Source organism: Colossoma macropomum, unplaced genomic scaffold (assembly GCF_904425465.1).
Source record: "Colossoma macropomum unplaced genomic scaffold, Colossoma_macropomum, whole genome shotgun sequence".
In the NCBI taxonomy this organism is placed as follows: Eukaryota; Metazoa; Chordata; class Actinopteri; order Characiformes; family Serrasalmidae; genus Colossoma; species Colossoma macropomum.
This window is the reverse complement of record NW_023494802.1, coordinates 13,697,056-13,719,082: the sequence shown is the minus strand read 5'-3', so window position 1 is coordinate 13,719,082 and position 22,027 is coordinate 13,697,056. Positions and strand designations below refer to the sequence as shown.

The following is a 22,027-nucleotide window of genomic DNA, read 5'->3' as shown; positions in this document are numbered from 1 at the left end:
ATAAAATGCTATTCTGAGGGATCCTGTCCAATCTGGCAACCCTGACCACATTACTGAAACTGTTAGAACGTAGTGATGATTACTACTTTTAACCACATTGTCTTAAGAACTGAAAACAGCTTTTTGGTCAAATTTTGTCACAGAGTGAGAGGGTGACCATGTTTTAGATTCTATTTGAAGAATCGACACGATGTAAGCAAAACCGGTTCATACTCAAGCATGTGCTAAACTCATCTGTAGTATTGCTTCAAATAAGAAATATAGGAGTCCCAACCTCTGACCTACTGTCGAGATAACAGAGGACTTGACAGGAAAGGACCATCTGATAGGCATGAAAAAATGCTAACCATAAAGTTTTTGTATGATGTGCAGGGAGATTATCTTTAGATGTGCTGCTCCTGTGCGCTACTGGTGATTTGCTAGTGTTTAGCTTCATAAAGTATATTTTCTGTCAGACTGATAAAAACTGATGCATAGAAGTGTACACTTTCACAAAAACAAGTAAAAGTACCAGTTATTAAAGTTGCTTTTCTGTTTTCGCACATTTTAATAAATCAACTTTCTCAAATTTTAATTTTAATATTCATCGCAGCCCTACATGACACCACACAAACGTTATTAAAAACAAATTAAAACATGGAGAATTTTACCATATGGGACCTTTAATGCAAAGAAGTTAGAGAAAACACTTTAATGGCAACCAAAGAAACAAAGAATACTGGAAAAAAACAATGAATTGTAGCACATTATAAAAAACTTCTGTCCGTCCATTTTCAGTCTGATTTAACCCAATCCTGTCTGACGCAACCATCATTTACAGTATTATACTGTACTATAATGTAACTTCAGGGAACCTCAGGGATAAATTCTAATGGGAGAGGAAGAGAGTAATTAAATTATAAAATATCAAAGCTCTGCCCCAGATTTGGCTGCTTTACCTCAAGTCGCAGTCCAGCTCTAGGGATCGGTTGGCACTGTTACTTCTCTCCTTTTATTCTTTTTTTTTTTTCTCTCACTTTCTCCTTCTCTCTTCTCTTCCAGGAGAAAATGGAACGAGGTAGGAGAAGAAGAAAGTAGGGCATGAGCTTGGGAGCTGATTGATGTGCTGTGGCTAAAGCCTGTTTTTCAGACTGTCACCTGGTGACTCACACACTCCGGCCTTCTCCATCCTACCTCGCATCTTCCTGACAGCGCTGTCCAGCGCAGACATTGGCACGGCTGCTTTAACATTTTAATTTCATTAGCTGCGCTGAAATCCAACTGCAGGGGTCCAAATCACGAGATGATCAAGAAGAACCCTTCCTGGGAATTGGACCATGATCTGTATGGTCTGTAGTTGTTTGGCTTTGGGGAAAAATGCTGAATTTTGGTCCTCATTTGCTTTGCATTCATGTGCACTTGGCCTCCATGTCATAGAGCTGCAGCAGTTGAGTCATTATGTCTTCAATTTGAGTTCTGGTAACATCCTCACAAAGAACCTGTTAAAATATACAATTAGTGATTCCAACACATGCAATTGGTTTCCCAGGCAGTGGTCAAGTCTAGTCCTGGACTATATAGCATTCTGAATGAAGGTTCTCCATTAAAAGAAAATGTAGTCCAGGACTAGACTTCATCCCTGACCAGGAAACCAAATCTACATCGTTTAAAAACTGTTACAATTTTAGATATTTATGACCATGATTCTCTTAAGGTTCAGCCAGTTTCACAAGTTCTGTCTTTGCCACATGCCCTGACACTAATCTGGAAGAGCAGAGGCTGCAGACACTTTCAGTGTACATCAATCTTAGCTGCTTGACTCTTCCGCACAACCTTGCGTAAGTGTGATTAGTCGGCATGTTGAGTATCAAAGAAGGCAGATAAGGGCACTGCAAACTTTGCTGCCAATTACAATATGGTCAAATGTATCCTCGGAAATAGCCTGACCATGGACTGCATCTGAATCTCAATGCCAGCAGTGTGACTCAGCTAAGCAGTAGGACTCACCTAAAAAAGGGGAAGTCCACTGATTTTTCACAATTACTGCATAATTCAATAACAGAGATGTAAACAAAGTCATTCAGGGTGGTTTGAAGTGACATTACATTGTAGAGAAACATACTGACTTAGGTGGTGATAGAAACCAGGAGTCACAATGTCTACAACACAAATATAGCCATTTCATTTACTGTTAAAAATGATCAGAGACCTACATGTGTCTTCTGAGTTTTTGTACATGATGTTGATAATGGTAAAATAGTCATAAATCTGGGAAAATTAGCTTTCTTTAGGGACTATTTTGCCTTACGACATCTTGCATGTACCTTTCTGCTACAGATAGATGTTTCAAGCATCTCCCAGCAGAAGGATTAAACTCTTCAGATGTTTTTGTTTCCATCACTACAGTACAATGATAAGAACAGTTCTGACTTGACAGGTTTCCTTAAAATGCAGCGTCTCACATCAAACCACTTTGAATGACTTTGTTGACAATGATTTCATTTTGCAGAAATGTCGCATACTCCACCTGAGGCATCTACCTATTGGCTTTTTTTTTCTAGAAAAAAAAAAAAGTGTTTTAAAGTGTTTTACAAGTATTCTGTTCTTTTCTAGGTACAGGAAAAGTTTTCAAAGATACTGTCTGTGGTAAATGACTACGCTACAGATGTGGCAGATAAACATTATGTTAAAAATGCTATTCAACTAAAAATTACTAACAAAAAAAGATGGAATGTTAAGCTTATTATTAAGCTATTCTGACAAATAACATTATGAGACAGCAATACAACAGCTTGTTCTTGCAGTGTATCTTGTGACTTTAGAACAAACTACTCTTTCGTCTTAAAAATCATTATCCTAAATCTTTGTTCTTTTTTGGTGATCTAATGTTCTGCCTCTAAAGCATAATTTTCTTTTAATGAATGTGCCTTAAAAACAAATGAATCATGGTGTACAATGATTTCCAGAATTCAACTACATCAGTAAGACAAGACGGTTTTCTCTTCTACAGAACTGTGATTGTCCTCACCTGCCACCATTCCCTTTCCCCTCTGGGGACCTGCACTCCATATGTGTGCAGAGCGAGGTACAGTGCAGTGAGGGCGAGGTGCTGGGGTCGATGCTGGACACAAACTGGCCCATGGTAGCTGTCTTTGAGCAGGGCCCAGGCTGTTTCCGCGATGGGTGTCCGAGACCAGGCATGACGATTCAGCAAACTCCTCACAGACAGCAGGTAGTGTAGCAAGTACTGGCACCACACATAGAAAAGAGTATGGCTGAAAATGTATTGCTTTTATATCAAAATCATAATTTAAAAGTAAGCAATTTTCAAATCACAAGAGCTGCAATTTTAATTATATGTTACATTATTCAGTACTGCCTTAACGAGGTTTAATTGGGTAAATTTAACCTAATAAAGCAAAGCTTGTGAACTGGCAGTCCGGCACACCACAATCAGCATTCAAGCTTCAAGTTTGAAAAATAGACGTGCTGGTCTTCTTGGCAAAAATGTGTAGAGAAAATTATCACATTTAAATCGCAAACACAATACTGGTCAGAAAAATTGTAATATTTTACCCCAAATCATTCAGTCTTAGACGAGAGTGGCATACAAAGCACAAGTTTAGCAAAAGAAAAAAGTAGCCATAGGTGGTCAGGCAATCTCAGATGAACTTTCTAATGTGGATTCTGACACTGTAGGCCTGTTATCTGTGTGTTATCAGCATAATTTTAACATAGACAAAAAGTAGTCTACAAGAAGCCTCTTACTACTGACTTCAGCTGTACATAGCACTTGTGTCTATTCTTTAGAGAACAGTATATCAAACATTGTCAGGAACCACAAAGTAAAGTCTATCTGAGTTTAGTTAACAACTCAAAGCGGTTCTGTGGTTTAAAGCTTCTGGGTGATGATTTAGAGACATGGCATATCAGTATCAATGGCCTCTTTTCCACAGTAGAGCCAAATGGTTCCCAGGGCGGTACTGTGATGGTTCACGCTAATGTGACCTCATGAGATTGGTTACGGTTTCTTTTCCATCTGCAGTGTTGCTAAATCAGAACCAGGAAATCCTTAAGAAAACTACAGCAAGAGTGGTTCAGCAACGACTAACAGGCTAAACGCTACAGAACACATCTGACTCTGGCTGCCAATTCAACTCCAATCATTCAAATTTTGTGCTCTCAGAGTCGCTATCATTTAAAAGGGTGTTATTTAAGCTTCAGTTAGCTGGAACCGAGCCTGTGCTGGGTGGAATCTTAAGCCTTCGATCTCAAACAATATTCAAAATTTTAATATGAGTATCAAAAAAGAAAAATTGGTATTGTGTCATCTCCAACTGGTCAGAAGCTTCATAAGCTGCGCAAAGCAAAAGAAGCAGACTTAAGACTTTTCATTTAGCTTAAGGGGGAAACTTTTTTTTTTTGTTTGCTAAACTACCACTTTAGCTGAGAACATTAGGAAACTCGTTCAAACCAATATGTCTTACCTTATGAGGGTGCTCAAAGGACACTTGAAAGTTGAGCTGTCTGAGAATGAGGAGCTCACACTGCACCACGCTGTCTCGCAGCTCCCAAAACTTGCTGTCCAGCTCCAGCGGATCACGTCCAGGGTGGAAATACCTGAGAGACACAGAAATACATGATTGAGAGGAAGGGCAAAATATATTATCCCAAATGTAATGCGCTTAGAAAGGTTACTACTCAGAATGGCTGCCTACCTGTGACAGACATTAATAATGTCCCTTGTCCTGAGGTGCTGTTCTTCCACTTTACCTGCAAGGTATATGCAGGACATAGCTACTAGGTATGGCTCATAGACCTCTAAGCTGGCTGACTGGAAGAACTTGTGGTACAGAGCACATGCAGTGGCCACAGGGACTGACCGCATGCCCAACTTCACTCCTGAAAAACCACCACCACCACTTACATTTACAGCTTGTAATATATAGCCACACCACATTATGTAATCTAGAACCTAGGGCTAAGCAATATGACTACATGTATTATATTTTCATGATTAATTATGTCACAATACAACACAATATGCTTTTCTGAACATTTCGAGAATATTCTCAGTAGAATGCTGACCAACTGCATGCTTCATTATAAAGAAGGCAAAATTATTCATATTTAACTGGATTTAGTGCAACACAGTATGCCAAATATGGAATAAAAATCATTGTGCTCACAGTTAGTGATAGTATTTTTTTCAAATGTAACACTGTTGGCTCTGTTTCTGGTTGGTATAGCGTAGTGGGTAACACCTCTGCCTTCTACGCTGTAGACTGGGGTTCAATCCCCTGCCTGGGTAAGCACCCTACACTATACCAATAAGAGTCCTTGGGCAAGACTCCTAACACTACCTTCACCTACCTGTGTAAACTGATCAAATTTTAAGTCGCTCTGGATAAGAGCGTCTGCCAAATGCCGTAAATGTAAATGTAATGTTAAACATGATCAGATGACTGAGAAAAATTTATATCGTGACGTCAAGTATTGTGAAAATTTCCTGAAGTATCGCGATATTATATTTTTTGCCATATCGCCCACCTCTAAGGAAGTGCTGGTAACAGTGGGCAAATGGCTCATTTTAAGACATAATACCACTAATTAATACAGAAAATATGAGAGTGGAAAATGAGAGTCAGCTACCTGTCTCGATGATGAAGCGGCAGACTCGAAAATGTGTTTTAGTATCATTACTGGAATCCCCCACAGCCGCTGCGTTCTCCCCTCCACCGAGCCCCCCTGTTTCGGCCACAGGTGCAGACCGTGGCGCTTGCATGTCTGAAAGCTGAACTAGATATGCAGTTTAAACGGTTTTAAACGAGACATGTTTAATTCACGAAACACGCAGCGCGGCGGCTGCCAGACACACAGTCATTACGACCGCTAATGTTAGCTTGCTACGCTAACCCAGGTGAACGTTACTTTAAGCGAGCATTCAAAAGAACTGGCAACAGGACTTCACTTCGCTAAACGCAAATGACCCATTGCCGCAGAAAGATACCTGTATACAGGTAAAAATAAAATAAATAAGGTAAAAATATATTATGTACTTCTGGACAGCATGCACAGTCTGACGTCACCCATCTTTCTCGCCTACACTCACGTTGCTCTAGAAGCCGTCCACATCCAACCACCGCGAGTATCGCCACCTGCTGGACGGAGCGTTGAGTTGAAAGTTTTCGTGCGCAAGACACTCACCTCGGATTATTTGTTTTATTTAACCTACACAGTAATTTCCATATCCACTGCAATGTTGTCTGGAAGTTAAAAATCCTGTTATTTATCCTGATATAAACGCGTAACGTTAATACAGCACTGAAAGACTGCGGGGGTTTCCGTTGGTCTGGTTGCTAAGAGACGGAGCTGTCAACCATCAGAGCAACGAAAAATGTCGTCCAATTATACCGCTAACCAGGTATTTAAATAATCGTTATTTAAGACAGTTTTCGCAGTATTTATTTTTGTATCTATGCGAGTCAGTGTTTGTGTTTTGTAATGTGTTTGTGGGCTTTTTTGGCAGTATGAAAATGCTTTCAAGTCTCATAAACTGCAGAACTGGACCGTACCAAAACATTACAAAGAGGTTGGTTAAGTTAAGGCTGTTTGTTCCAGTTATCCGTTTACAACACAGGACTGAAATACGTTAAAGCCATAGATATACATACATAGGTATGTATATACATAGATAGAACGCTACATAGTTACATGGGTATGTATATACATAGGTATACATACATAGGTATGTATATACATAGATAGAACGCTACATAGTAACATAGGTATGTATATACATAGATATACATAGTTACATAGGTATGTATATACATAGATAGAACGCTACATTGTTACATGGGTATGTATATACATAGGTATACATACATAGGTATGTAACCTATATCTATGGTTAAAGCTATGTAATGTTTTGTTATAAGTAAACTAAATGAGAATTCCACCGTTTAATTATACCATCTGTATAATTCAGTCTTTAGGATAAACAAAGTCATTCAGAGTGGTCTGACGAAGTGCACTAGAGAAGTTTCTAGAGAAACTGACCGAGTCAGAACTGCTCAGAGCGTTGGTGATAGGAACCAGACGTCCAAACAGAAATGCACTACAAGAATTGGGTACGAATACAATTGTCTGATGCCTGAGACATCGCTTTAAGAGTTGAGATCATATTTTCTTTTTTCAGATTTACATTATTAACCTTACATTATTATATATAACTATACATTTTCAGAAGACGTTTGTAGGTCATTTTAGATATAAATAGCAAATAAAATGGCTATTTTTGTGAGGCGGACAATGCGGCCTTCGTTCCTATCACCTCTATTGTAAAGAAATATGAGTGAGTAAGTTGCTCTACAATGAACGATTGATTTATACAGAAATTTAGAGAAACATTTTTCTAAGATGAACTAATAACTAACTAAGATTAACTTATAACTAACTCGTTTACTAATATGTGTTCTGGCAATCTCAGAGACCATCAGCAGCAGAGGGCCACACTGCATTTATAGGCACAGACCGAGGTCATCTGCTTCCTGGTGTGAAGGTAAAAGTTTGAATTAAAGATATTAATGTGAAATATACTGTAAGCTATACATACACATAATGTTCTAAACTACATAATGACCACACTATAGTTCATAACTGTTGTCAGTGCAACATGATCATTCATCCTTTCAGCTTGAACACGTTCTCTTTTCTCATTATTACATCTTTGCCAGCGTGGAAGCCCCTGGACATCATTCCAGGGAACATGGGACTTACCAAGACGTATCCCTCCAGTTCATATAAACCCTACAGCTCGCTCCCTGGAGGGCCAGGAGCGCCTCAAGGCTTGGGGGCAGTCCCAGCGCCTGGTCCAGTCAGCTACTGATAGGCCTCATGAAGGACATGTAAGTAGCAGAGCCCCCAACAGAACATGTGATAAGGTACACAGAGCCAATTTTTACTGTGGTAAATTCTCTACTAATAATTCAGACACTGAATTGAGTAATCAGTCTGTATTTTTTCAGAACACTGACGAGGAGCTGCAGTATCCAGTGGGCACTCCTGCTCCAGATGGTCAAGAACCCATTCCAGAGAAGCCATCCAGTCAAGCTCAGTCCAGGCCTGGAACTCAACAGAGTCAAGCTCCGTCTAGACCAGTCACCCAGCAAAGCCATGTTGAGTCTAGACCAGCCTCTCAGCAAAACAAGGCTGACTCTAGACCCACTTCCCAACAAGACCAAATTGAGTCTGGACCCCTGGCGAAGGCCATCCAAGCTCAGTCCAGACCAGTGTCCCAGACCAGCAGAAGAGGGCAATGACCAATCATCCACCTTAGCAGAATAAGCATAGTGCCTGTCTGTGCTTTAATAAAATAATTAGATATTAGTTTGAAGACCTGCATTCTTAAAGATCTACACCAATATGCAAAATCAGGGATCATTTTTCAGCATCAAGCAACAAAGCAGAAAACATATACAACTCTCTAACACTAAATATGATATTAAATCTATCAGCATCTAATTTTTCCACTCTTTTGTGCACTCTGTTGTAACTTTAACTCTTCCATCCTTCCAATTTTAAAACCAACCAGTTACAGCTGAATCCTTTCAAAAATGGTACCAAAAATTACATACCCCTTCAAAGAGACACTATATTAACACACTTAACAACCCAAACACACCTCAGCTGCCTCACAAATTCCTCTTTCATGTGCATCTAAAATAGCTGAAGATTATATATAATATTGCTTAAGGAAGGGAAAAGCTAAAGGGAAATAAAAAAAATACAAGAGCTTCCAAAACTGAGCTCAAAAAATGATTAAAAGATATAGAATAAAACGGGTTTCCTAACATCCATGCACGACCTGGTAGACCACCAAACCTGTTACCTACATAGTTCAAGCTTTCATGTTAGGGAAATAGGACAAAATCAATCTTTACTCTTGCTTCAAATCTGGAAAAAGCCACAAAAATCTGTCCATCTTTCCACTGTGAGAACACAATGCTATGGATCTGAAAGGATGTGTAACTGTCAAGAAGCTATTGCAGAGAAAAGGACACCAAAGTAGAACAACGAAACTGGACATCTGAGATGTGGAGTGAGGTTTTTGGACTGATGAGTCTGAATTTGTAATTGGGGTTACTTGGATCATGAAGCATAAAATAAAACCAACATCTAAGACTGAACTTTGAAAAACTGAAAAGAGTGGAAGCTGTGCTAAAGGCAAAGGGTAGACACACTAAACACTAGAAAAAAATTAAATTATGTTTAGGTGTTGTGAGTTTAACTGGAAATTAAAGAAAGGATGGACATTTGCACAGTACTCTATATTACATACTGACCCTGTGCTGAATCCTGTTTCTCTATTGATGTAACACAGAGCTGTAAAATGTGCAAGTCTCATGCTTGTTTACCGGCAGTCATAATATACATACATACACACATGCATACATACATATAGGCCACCATAGTTTTTACCTGAATTTTAAATGGTTTGCGAGAGCAGATAACCAAGATATTTATCTTACAATAAACTGAACATTGTTTGACAGTGATTTAAAAAAGACAGATGGAAAAAAACAACAATAAAGCCACAGTAAAGTCCTTTCAACGTTCTTTATTTATCTGCTGAATGGAACTGTTTTACATAAAGCACTAGCACGCCTGTAGTCCCTCAGGAACAGAGCATCAGCCGGTTTCACTAGTCATCGGTAAATCGTTTTTAGTGCTTGGAAGCAAAATGAGTCGTTTTGTAACGCTACCAGCAGACACAGTAACCCTTGGGAACTGGAGGTGTGCTGAGAGTTCTTGAAAGTCAGTCACAGACTCTTAGCATCAATATTCAAGGACCCTTGTTAAAGCAAAGATTTCAATCCAGCCATCTGTTGACGAGAGTACAATCAAGCAGTTACTTCACACAATTTCAGTGTTGTCTGCAATGCATTAATGTAAATGTTATTTGATCTATAATCATTTGGCTCCCTACTATCGGCAGCAGTTACTCTTAGACCTAAATTATTAGCAACTGCGATGCTAATCATGATTCTTCACTGCAAACTAAGGGTCAATCAGCACTACCATTTGAAACCCATTATTAAGGTTTGTTTTGAAAATGACCTTTAGAACATGTTTACTTCAAAGAATATGGATTCATACTTTGCAATTAGATATGTGATGTAAACAAAAATAAACAGAATCTCTATAAACCAAGAAACTAGAACTATATCTTTATGCAACCGGCGTCAAGTCAGACGGGAAAATAATGATCATATTATAAGACTACCCATAGGTATTCAAGTAGATTATCACCATTACTAAACATATTATACAAAACTACTGTATTCACTAAATATATTAGGATCCTGCAAATGTTATAAGCAAAGAGGTGCCTTGGATACACGTTAGCAAGCCAAGATATATGTGGATCATTCATACTACTGTTTAAACTGTACCTTACAATTTTAAATGACTACAGTGATGAATAAATATCAGCTTTCATAATCATAATTGTATCTAACCATCCAATGTTTGGACTATAAAGGCATTAGGGAAAGCTGTTTGAGGCTTGATCAACTGCAAGTTTCACATATTTGCAAGTCTTTACACTGCTAGTCCCAATGATTAAAGATTAGGCAGTGCATAATCAGTAAAACAAAACAAACACCTTGAGACAGAGAACATTTCAACTTAATACATTCAAATAATCATTTGTGATATTAGAGAACACGAGTGATAAAGTCTTGTGTATCTTTCTACAGCATGAGTTTAAGGAGTACTGTTTATGCTGTTCAATGTTGGCAGATTCAAGGGAAAGTAAATGATCTCATTAACGGTCACATAAATATCTACTGCTAGTCAGCAAAGAAGTTCACATATTACATATGGTACTGTGCAAAAGTCAGAGATCACCCTTTGTTTATTTCATTTCTAATCAAAACAACATTTTTCAGGAGATATTTCTGAAGAGATTACATACAAGATATTCACTTGCATGAGGAGGAAGACAATCAAAGGAAAATAACTGAATTTTCCAAAGCTGGACCTCAAGGAATGATTTAAAGATGAAAAATCTGCTAACAACCGTGATAAAGATCTGGTAGACACCAAAACTGTCATCATCAGATAAACAGCACTTAAGCCTTTCATCTTTGAGAGAGAGGAGAAAATCAAGCTGCTTCAGATCTGAAAAAATCCACAAGTGTTTCTGTCCATCCTCCCACTGTGAGAAGACAACTCAGCGCTATGGCTCTGAAAGGATGTGTAGCTGTCAAGAAGTCTCACTAGGAAAAGTAACTTGACAAAAAGATCATTTGCAAATCAGACAAATAAGCTGCTGGCGTTCTTTGAACAACAGACTGACCACTCCAGAGTCCGGAACTCAACATGCAGCCAACTTCTAAGACTGAACTTTCCACACTGGAGGTGTGGAAAAATATTTCTGCAGGTTTCTTTGTAAAACTAAAAGCAAGTCTTCTGTAAAGAAATGTAATAAAGCCAAACATATTAAATACTGCAAAATGTAATATATAAAATAGAATTCAGAACCATTGGCCAACTGTGTTCGCACACAGAGGAATTAGACCTCTGCATTTAACCCATCCATGCAGTGAAACACCCACATACCTGCACACTGGTGAACACACACACACACTAGGGGGGAGTGAGCGCACCTGCCCGGAGCAGTGGGCAGCCCTATCCACGGGGCCCGGGGAGCAGTTTGGAGGTTTGGAGGTTAAAGTGCTCAAGGGCACTTCAGTCGTGTCCTGTCAGCTCAGGGGATCGAACCATTGGTTCCCTAACCTGCAGCCCATGACTGCCCCAGTAAGCAACTTGTACTTACTGGCCATTTTGACTGGAAATTAAATAAATGAAGGGTGGTCTCTGACTTTTGCACAGTACTGTATATAGTGATAACATTGGGCCTCATTCACTAAGTTTTTTCTTAAATTTGTTCTTGAGAAAGGTCCTAATAAAAAGTCTACATAAGACTCATTATGTGTTCTTAAAGCACAGAACTGTTCACACCTTTGTGCTTTTAAATGTGTGTGCAGATTCTGTTCTCACCTAAGAATACATAAGAAAACACTGTTGAACGTCAGAATCTTCATGAAAATTGCACAAGTGCGTTTTAAGAAGACAGTCGGTGAATGAGTCCCAGTGTTATGTGATAATTAGAAATTATTTTCAGTCATGGAATATTTAAATAAATAAATAAAAAAGTTTAACCGTGTAATATTTTGCATATGGCAAATGTTGGCTGGGGTAGAATTAATACAGCTGATGCACAAAGGCCCAGAACTATTTAGCATTATAGCAACATAGCAACAGATGGAGTTCACACCTCCTTAAAATTAATCCACTTAACGCTGATAACTTTAATACCTTAATAACAAAATCTATTATATTAGAACGTTCTAAACTGAATCAAACTAACAAGCTAGAGTAATTTATTATAATGATAAAAACTACGACCCATTTGATATATGATTTGCCACCTAGTTTACTTCTCACTGATTGTCTAACCAAAACCAAAATCAACAGAGGCACCATACAATAACTCGATCAAATATACTCTATTAGACTCCATAACAAAAATATAAATAGTGATTTGAGCAGCTTAAAGAAAAAAACGAGTCAGTGCTCACTGTTAGAAGAACAAATGTCTCTAAAACAAGAACACGAACCTGTGCAAACATGTGATGAACGTTTCCGGAGCAAGACCAAAAATAGTCCACAGTGATAACAGTCTGCTCAAGCGCAAGATCACAAAGCAGTGTGTGCTGATTAGAAATAAGAGGATCAGAAATTAAGCTCTAGTATTACTCCGACACACCAGTGCGAACTAATATGTGTTTGTCTTGGGGTTTGAGAACATATGTAGTAAGACGCTGATAGAGACTGGTTCTAGAGTGAGAAAAAAGGCACAGAGAGACAAACCCACACGGTGGGGTGAAGATTAGCAGCTGACAGCAGGCTGGCTGAATAAGCACACAGGGACTAGCACTGGTGCAAGTGTCTCTACAGCACAAGTGCACACGAACAGGTCACTTTCAGGATACTTTCAACTCGGCTCTCTCTCAGATCCGTCCCATGGCAGGGTGAGCTTCAGAAGATGGTACAGCAAGTTTGTGCAAATGACACCATGCCAGTGTTGGAGATCCTCCAGAGGGGAATGAGCAGTTAAAACGTCACCCCTGTTGGTGGACCTTCAGTGTAATGACACCTCAGTGCAAAGCTCCATGATTTTAAAACAGAAAACGAAGCAAACCGGCATGTTACAAGTGCACCATCCATTCGAGAAATTACCCTGTATGGTACTTGTGCCGATTGTTTACGGACTACGTGTTTGCCATCAACCAACTTCCTGTTTCACAACAGCTTTCTGAACAACACCTGAACTCTTGTTGGCCACTTTAGAGTGGGCATGCTCCAGTTTGGGTGCTTGAGTGGAGAAGACACCCAGTTTTCCCAGATCTTTGCTCCTGGCCATGGGCTTGGCTGTAGGGCGAGTGACATTCCGAGGGGGCTCAGACTTTTTCGGAGGAGGATGAGGGTCTTCCCCAATGTTAACGGACAGGTTCGTGTACAGCGGCTCGAGCTCTTTGGACAGAAGCTCATAGGTCAATGAGTTGAGACCATCTGATCTCCAGTTTAGCCTGGTGCGCTTCAACAAGTCAAACCTGTTTATCAGAGATTAGACAAGAGTTAATCAGACAGTATGTATGCGCCTATGATGGATTAGATCATTAGAACTTGTGAAGTAAAGGCAGAGGACTATGACATTCAAGTTCCCCCTACGTCAATGGTGGAAAAGGCAGCCATGCTTGATTACCTTCTGGGGTTCTGCTCATTACCCTGGTCCCCTTTATGCTTAATCATCTTATAATGGCCAATGGCCACAGGGGGGCGCACTATCTTCATCCCAGAGAGACGAACTCTGAGGAGACAGATCATACATCAAGGAGAAAAGTGATGCAAGAACAATATGAGAGAAGACACCAGAGAATGGATGGAATGACTCAATGAAAAGACAGACGAAAGAAAGAGCACTACTAAGTCTTACTAAATGTAGCTTAAAATAGGCTTAGGAGGTATGAAATGATCATCACAACCAGTGGCGTAACTAGGATCTTAAAGGCCTCTGTGCAAAAAATGAATGCCCCCTATATGGAAATTATTTGTAGTGAATAAACAAATGTAATTTTCTTGTTTACTTGTTCTTGATATGTCTCGTACAGATTGATCAAGGCATGCCATTCCACTCTCTAGCATCTAAAATGTACCTACATTTTTATGTTAGACCTCCTGTTTGGCTTGTAACACATCATAATAAGCTGTCTGAAATGCAACAGGCCAAATTAGAAGACCCCTGAAAACCCCTGCTGTGCGATTTTGCTAAAATTCATATTTTTATATATTATTTGAGCGGAATCATTATGAATAAGAGGGGGATGAACAGACATCACAGTGATGATGGAAGCTAACTGAGGTATGTTGCTAAGAAATTGGACCTTTCTGTAAGTCATGGTGTGTCAGTATCTATATAAGGGGCCCAAAAAAAGATTTTAAGGGGCCTGGTTGCCAGTGTCCCAGTGCGACTGCCCCCTCACACCCCCTGTAAACACCACTGGTCACAACTCATAAGCTAACAGTTACAATACTAAAACCCAATAACGTTGGGTTGAGGTGCCTTTTATCAGGTTCTTGTACCGTATGACATTTCTAATTAACTGCTGTAAAAGACGATACTGAAAGCTAAAGTTCTGGGTTCCTTTGTCTGGGTCCTCCCCACCAGAGTCATCTGGGTCAGGCAAAACGTGCTGATCTATTTAACAGGAAATCAATGGGACAAAGTACCTTCTGTGCACCCAGTTCAGGGAGCACACCAGGTTCAGGAGCGCACAATCAACGGATTTTCCAGCAGAACTAAAGCATCCATGCACTAAGAAGCCCTGCACTACTGGGAACGGGCAGCCAGTCTCAGTGACAGTTTCAGTGTTTGTATTATAGGACCACAGCAGAGACAAAGGAGAGAGCAAACCAGAGAGAAGGAAACCCAAATCTTAAAACAACTTATTGCGAACCTGACCACTGTTACAAAGCTTCAACTTTACTTTAGCTTCCCAACACACTGTAGCCTTTATCATGTAGTTCCACACTCAACAGTGGAGAAAAATGAAGGTTGGGGTTAAAGAACCAAACTTAGGTTGAAGCCTTGAACATCACATTAGGGCTGGTGATTCAGTTTACTTACTGACCCCTCCAGTGGCTATGCAGATGGACAGATGCAGTGGTAAGGAGCATAGTGATCAGAGGGTCAGTGAGAGCATAATGGAAAGAGAGGTAAAAGACAACCAACAGACAACATGCAACAAGTTCACACACTCATTTCACACGATGCATTTTTAAAATGGTTCTTGAGTGCAACTGCAAGAGGTTTGTTTGGTCACCTAGTCGCAATGTCATCGTCTTCTCCTCCCCAGCCCCAGTACTGGTTTGGAAAGCCATTCATTTTGAGGTATTGATCTGGAGTGACGGCTGACACCCCTCCAAAATACTGCGGATATGGGAGCCTACAGAACCAACGAGAAAGGAGACAAAGATCAACGCTGGTCAAAGCATGAATTTCCTTGAGAAGATCCCAACAGCAGCTCCTCCAGATGGGGCTACCTGTATCTGAACTTGTCCATAGCCACAGAAAGGTGAGTGGGGTACTGCGGGTGGCAGGTGTAGGTGTTGTGGTCATTTTCTGGGAGTAGGTCAACATCATGAAGGAAGATGCAACTCCAGTCCTCCTCCTTCAGAGCCTCTCGCACTCCTACGTTCAGTAGCTTCGCACGGTTAAACGTTGAGTTCCCTGACTGACCACAAAGACAGTAAAATCAATTCAAGTCTAGAAGTCAGCAGAGAAATTACACTAAAGAATTATTCCAAAGCAACTGTTCTTAGACCACACGGTCCCATTTTAACTGTATCTAAGCTGCCAACACATAAAGACATAACAAAAATGGGGATCTGTAGGGACCCTTTTGAGAGCCACTGCTAAGGATAAGAATTAAAGCAAGATAAAAAATTTCCTTTACTCAATGATACACTCATGTTTAAAAATAAAGTGCGCTGCATAGCTATAAACAGTAGTAGCAACTGTCTTGAAGCCTGAATTTGGTCAGTGGTTTCATCCATTTTTATAGATACCAGTATGTTATACAGTTATGAAGCAAATCTGCTTGAGAATATTTAAAGATGAATTGCCGTTTTTCCAAAATTTCTGCATCACTAAATGGTTAAGATGTAAACTAAGTGTAGTATGAGTGTTTTCAGATTTACCACTACATGACCTAGGGCTGGGCAACATGACATTTATCATTATCGTGATAAATTCTGTCACAACATAATGCGCTTTTCTGAACATATCGCGGAACATATCGCCAGTATGTCCAGAACACTGACCTGTTTCATTACAAAGAGAGCATTATTAATCCTGTTTAACTAGATTCTGTTCAGTGCAGTGTATGAAATATGGAACAGAAAATGTCGTATTCATAGTTTTTGATAGTATTTTATAAAACGTGGGACTACTGGTTCTTTTTTGTGTTTTCCAATGATGTAAGAAAAAATAAGAATATATCATGCATCATCAAAATTTCCTTAAGTATCATGATGTATTTTTTGCAATATCGCCCATCCCTAACTTTACCATTATAAACATTGCTTTTAAAAATTCAGCAGATACATGTAAATTCACTGGTGGTTCTCAATAGTAAATAAAATGATAATATTGGTAAAAGGCCTTGCAACCTCTGGTTCCTATCACCACCACTTTAAAGAAATCTGAGTCTCTAAGTTTCCCTACACTTTCACATTAAACCAAAGTGTAGGGAAACTTAAATGATTTTGTTTACATCTGAGTAACTGAAATAACCCAAAATTTTAAAAAAGTACATGCAGTTCGCACAATGCTTGTTTGGTGGTTATAGGCTTCTATTACTTGTGAACATGAGTCTCGTAGCTCTACTATAAAACTTAGGGTTAAAACTTCAGACACCAAACATTTCTTTAATTGGTTTAAAGGGAATAATATCAGACTTTATTCCACTGTAAATACTGGTGTTATGGAGAGACCTGGTGTACAATATAGATGCTGTAATGTATCTGCTGTCTCTGCAGGAAGGGATGCAGGTGGTAAAGGAGTGTTCTTAGGTGGCTCTGCCGATTCCGGTAGGGGACCACGATGGCCGTATGGTGCCTCGGCTCACAATCCGGTGGGCGGTAACGGCCCCCCAGCGTCACCAGAGGGTTCTTCTCTTTTATCTCTTCCAGGGACGGGGGAGAGGACAAGCGCACAGATACAGGCCCCACTACAACACAGAAACAGAAAGAAAACCAGCAATGCATCAGTTTAAACAGGTTATTGCGTACTTTGTACAGATACTACAGCGGCGTATAACACAGACTACTAGAAGGGTGGGTCTTCTAATTACAGGCATTGGGTATTAGTTATAGGCATTTTTTCTCTCCATTTACACTAATATTTTTCCCACACTCGTCCAGCACTTCCGCTATTCACTACATAATTTATCGTCCCTGTTCTAAGAATATTACAGACTATAAATGTCAGAGGGTAATTCCACTGATTTTTCAAAATTTCATAATTTAATCATTAAGATACAAACAAAGTCACTCAAAATGGTTTGATGTGAAATGCACCATTCTAGAGAAACGTACTGAGCTGGAATCGAGCACAGCAGTGGTGACAGGAACCAGATATCTGAACGCCTCCAAAAGCTGCCTGACAGAAATCTATTACCGGAAATGCCTGAGACATTGTTTTATGTTTGTTTTGAGATCAGGTTTGGTGTAAAAATATATATTTTTATACATTCATGGCAGAGAGGTACATGTAAGTTGTGGTATGGCACAACTGGTATTTGCATTGTAGAGATTGAGACCCCTGGTTCTTATCACCACCAATGCGAAGCAAAGGACACAGTTGTATCAGAACTTAACTTTGAGTTTAGCTTGGTGTAGCCAAAAAATAGGCTTGATGAGTGATAATTCTGAACCCTGGGAGTAACATTTTTTTAGACAATGCTAGTGTGGCTACTACCTTTGCTGCAAAGATGAACCCAGTGAGCTTATCATCTGTAAATAGCTGACAAAATAAACAGAACAAGTTGAAACAGACCGACTTTTTTCTCCTTAATATTGAGAACAACAAAAAATAAAGCTAACTGCTTTACTATATATACACTATACACTATATAAGTTTCGGGGATTTGGAGATCCCTCTGGTGGAAATATGTAGTTACATGCAGAGAGCATTAGAACATTCTGTAACACCAGTTGTGCTTTGGTAAAGAATATATCTTTCGCGTACGTAAGTGAATTATCAGCTACTTTTATCATATCTTCATCAGTATAATGTTGATTTCACATTTGAGACCTAAACTTTGAGCCAGACCTTCTTTTCGAATCTGTGCGTGTGATGTACTATGTAAAGATGCATGACACTCCTGCAAAATCCAACCTGACACCTCTGACTTTTAAATTATTATTTCAGGCTTCACAGGGTGATTCAGAGCAATGCACACGCACCATATTTCGCACCATACTATTTTTCCCTCCTGACTCAGTAATGCTACAAACCCAGTTCCAAAAAGTGATTTATAAATCTACTTTGACCTGTATTTGGAAAAAAAACCTACAAAGACAAGCTACGTCTTTGAAGATTGTCAACTTTATTCTCTTTTGCAAATATACTCATTCTGAAATGTATGCCAGCAACGTGTTTCAAAATGGTTGGGACAGTGGCAATTTAAGATTGTGTATACTGTGAAATGTTTAAAAAGCATCTTGAACAGGTGATGCAATCATGCTTGGACATAAAAAGAGCAAGTCCTTTATTAGCAAGAATGGGTCAAGGCTCACTACTCTGTCAAAAATGCATTAAAAAATCCAATAGTTTAAAAATATTGCAAGAATTGTAGGCATTTCACCCTTCTCAGGGCATAATATCATCAAAAGATTCAGGGAATTCCGATCACCCAGATGGTACTGCATTAAAAACTGGGATGTTTCTGTGATGCACTGCATGGGCCTGGGAATACATTGACAAACCATTGTCAATAAACACTGTTCGTCACTGCATCCACAAATGCAAGTTAAAACTGTGCTATGCACAGTGGAAGCCATATATCAACAGCATCCAGAAATGCTGCCGACTTCTCTGGGCAAAGCTCATCTGAAACAGACTGATGCTCACTGGAAATGTGTACTGTGGTCTGACAATAACCTTTCAGCTTGTTTGTGGAAATACTGGATGTTGTGTTCTACGCACCAAAGAAGAAAAGGGCCATCCAGATTGTTACTAGTGTAAGATTCAAAAGCCAAAGTCCACCATGGTTTGGTGGGGAGTATTATTGGGTAATCTGCACATCTGTGAAAGCAAATGTGCTGCCTTTTAGTTGCTTTCTTTTTTTTAGGGACACACTTGCTTATTTTAACATGACAATGACATGACAATTACAGCAGCATGGCTGCATAATCAGACAGTGTAGGTGCTAGACTGGCCTGCCACTGAAACTGTTTCTCATTGAAAACATGACCCTGTACGGTTGCTCAGCTGAAGTGCTCAGCAGACAGAAGTCTTCTGCTTTCAAAACTGGATCGATTGGCATCTTCAGTCATCAAATGATTATTATGTGTTGTTAAAAAGAAAAATGAAGAAATACAGTGGTAATCATGCTCCTGTCCCAACTTTTTTGGTATGTGTTTCAGGCATCATGTTTGGAATGAGCATATATTTTAACTTCATAAGGTAACACAAAATACTGTGGGTTTTTTGTATCATTTTCAACCAAATGCAGGGCAAACAGAATATACTAAAGCTTAAAAAAGCACTTCTGCCACCAAACATGCCTTGACTGAAAACATCTGAGGTGAGGTAAGTGACAAGTACATGTTTGGCCAAACCATTTCTTTAACTGTAAACTGTGAACCAGAGCTCACCCAGCAGTGGAGAGGGCAGCAGGCAGTCTCGGAGCTGCTGGTTCGCTCCGGTGGGGCCTGGCTGAGGAGGCAGCAGGGCACTGAGTTGGCTGAGGTTGGTGTAGACGTCATGTGGGCGGGAGTAGTCGAACTCAGGCTCCGAGGAGTGGACCAGCACGGAGACCAGACCACGGAAGCCCCCCAGGGAGAAATAGAGGACAAACGCAAACTGGAAGCCCACCAGCAGAGCCAGAGTACAGGGAGAGTCTAGTGCTCGGCCACAGCAGACCATTATGGCACTGGGCGCAGAGGAGTAGTGAACGGGGTACAAGACAAACAGGTGAAAGGTACAGAGGTAGAGAGGGGGAGGGCAGGCAGGGGCAGGAGGGTCAGAAGCATGAGGAAGAAAGGGCTGAGAAAGGTGCTGGAGAGCACGAGGAGCGAGAAAAGGAGGGAAGCTGAGGCGGAAGAGGTGAAGTGATGGGTGATAAAGTTAGCTTTGAGTGGCACATTTATAGTGTTACATGGAAACTAGCTGTGTGGTGGAGGGTAAGAGTGGCACAGCCATATCTTCTGCAAATGGGCCACTGCAAAAAAGGGAAGAGCTTGTAAACCCAGTGCAGTAGCAGCAGAATAATTTGTATATTCATTCATGTTTGCCATGCAAAAGAGGCAAACATTCAAGGCAATAATAAGCAACTGTGCATGCATATTTATTTGAGAGCAAAGCTGCATAAAACACAAAGGCATGAAACTGTGCGAAATGCAGAGTACCTGGGTTCTGGTGTTCTGGACCGGTGATGAAACAGGCCACACTATTCAGAGTGTTTGCCCTCCTCTTCCTCTTGAGAGCAACAGAACATCCTGCAGCCTGAATATGAACAAACCATTCAATTTACAGATCTGACTCCTGATCTTACAGTATCACACTGACACAAACACCACTAGCATCAACACCACCTGGACCACCAACACAAACAAAACAATGCTAACAACACAACAATACTAACACCAACAGTGATGACAATATAGGCTTGATAATAATAATAATAATAATAATAATTTACACAATATCATTATAAATAATAGGACAATGGTAACACTAATAATGATAATGCCTTTCAACGATCCTAGAGTAATTCAAACTAACGTTAAATCCAGATCAGAGTATTTTGTGCACGCATTAAATGTTCACCTGAAATTGTCCGATTCTTGGTTATCACTAACTCACCCTCTCTCTCTCGCGCTCTCTCTCTCTCTCTCTAACAGCGCCGTTTCAAATCCAGCCCGAGGCTCCAGCGCTGCTCGGCAGTCAGGCCTCGGTTGGAGGACGAAGCCTGTGATTTTAGCGTTTTCCGCGGTCACTCCGCCATGTCGAGCTCGAAACGAGTCGAAAAGCGAACGCGCTCGTCCACACGCGCCTCCATGTCGCTCGCTCTCTCACAGGGCGCGCGCATCCTCCGCTCTGCTCCGGCTCGTGCTGACGGCCATGATGGAGGGGCGGGGCGCTAATGGTCAATACAGAAACATGAGGGAGCGGAACCGGAGCAAAACAGCTGAAACACGGCGGGACAGACAGTGTAGAGTTGCCTGACTGCCGAGTTACCTACAGAAATGACAGACAGTGTAGCGGTGTCTACAGTACTGACAGTGTAGGGGTGCCTACAGGACTGAGAGACAGTGAAGGGGTGCCTGCAGTACTAACTGGCATTGTAGGGGTGCCTACAGCACTGACAGACAGTATAGGGTTAGTTACAGAAATGACAGACAGTGTAGAGTTGCCTACAGAACCGACAGACAGTATAGGGTTACCTAAAGAAATGACAGGCAGTGTAGCGGTGCCTACAGTACAGACAGTGTAGGAGTGCCTACAGGACTGGCAGTGTAGGGATACCTACAGTACTGACAGTGTAGCGGTGCCTACAGTACTGACAGTGTAGGGGTACCTACAGCACTGACAGTGTAGGGGTGCCTACAGTACTGACAGTGTAGCGGTGCCTACAGTACTGACAGTGTAGGGGTGCCTACAGGATGGAGAGACAGTGAAGGGTTACCT

General features: G+C 40.4%; 3 protein-coding genes across 4 annotated transcripts; 1 reads left to right on the top strand and 2 right to left on the bottom strand.

Annotated features, from left to right (window-relative positions):
* Positions 1 to 641: 641 nt before the first annotated feature.
* ccnq (cyclin Q) lies at positions 642 to 6,099 on the bottom strand. Of its 2 annotated transcripts, none has more exons than XM_036592172.1 (5): positions 5,632 to 6,099; positions 4,698 to 4,881; positions 4,467 to 4,599; positions 3,008 to 3,226; positions 642 to 1,478 (listed from the first exon to the last, which is right to left on the bottom strand). In XM_036592172.1, exons 1-5 carry the CDS (start codon positions 5,762 to 5,764, stop codon positions 1,389 to 1,391), a joined length of 759 nt encoding a protein of 252 aa, XP_036448065.1. In that variant the 5' UTR covers positions 5,765 to 6,099; the 3' UTR covers positions 642 to 1,388. The 2 variants fall into 2 exon arrangements, with proteins under 2 accessions (XP_036448065.1, XP_036448066.1); XM_036592173.1 differs by having other exon boundaries at positions 4,698 to 4,752; positions 5,632 to 6,074.
* A 217-nt stretch (positions 6,100 to 6,316) lies between these two features.
* cfap126 (cilia and flagella associated protein 126) lies at positions 6,317 to 8,310 on the top strand. The gene is made up of 5 exons (XM_036592174.1): positions 6,317 to 6,403; positions 6,509 to 6,571; positions 7,472 to 7,543; positions 7,719 to 7,889; positions 8,010 to 8,310. The coding sequence occupies exons 1-5, from the start codon at positions 6,377 to 6,379 to the stop codon at positions 8,301 to 8,303; spliced, it is 627 nt and encodes a 208-aa protein (XP_036448067.1). The 5' UTR covers positions 6,317 to 6,376; the 3' UTR covers positions 8,304 to 8,310.
* Positions 8,311 to 11,587: 3,277 nt separating this feature from the next.
* Positions 11,588 to 20,898, bottom strand: b4galt3 (UDP-Gal:betaGlcNAc beta 1,4- galactosyltransferase, polypeptide 3). Its single transcript, XM_036590946.1, has 7 exons — positions 20,746 to 20,898; positions 19,993 to 20,558; positions 17,107 to 17,342; positions 15,655 to 15,845; positions 15,435 to 15,557; positions 13,817 to 13,921; positions 11,588 to 13,664 (listed from the first exon to the last, which is right to left on the bottom strand). Exons 2-7 carry the CDS (start codon positions 20,261 to 20,263, stop codon positions 13,337 to 13,339), a joined length of 1,254 nt encoding a protein of 417 aa, XP_036446839.1. The 5' UTR covers positions 20,264 to 20,558; positions 20,746 to 20,898; the 3' UTR covers positions 11,588 to 13,336.
* Positions 20,899 to 22,027: the final 1,129 nt, after the last annotated feature.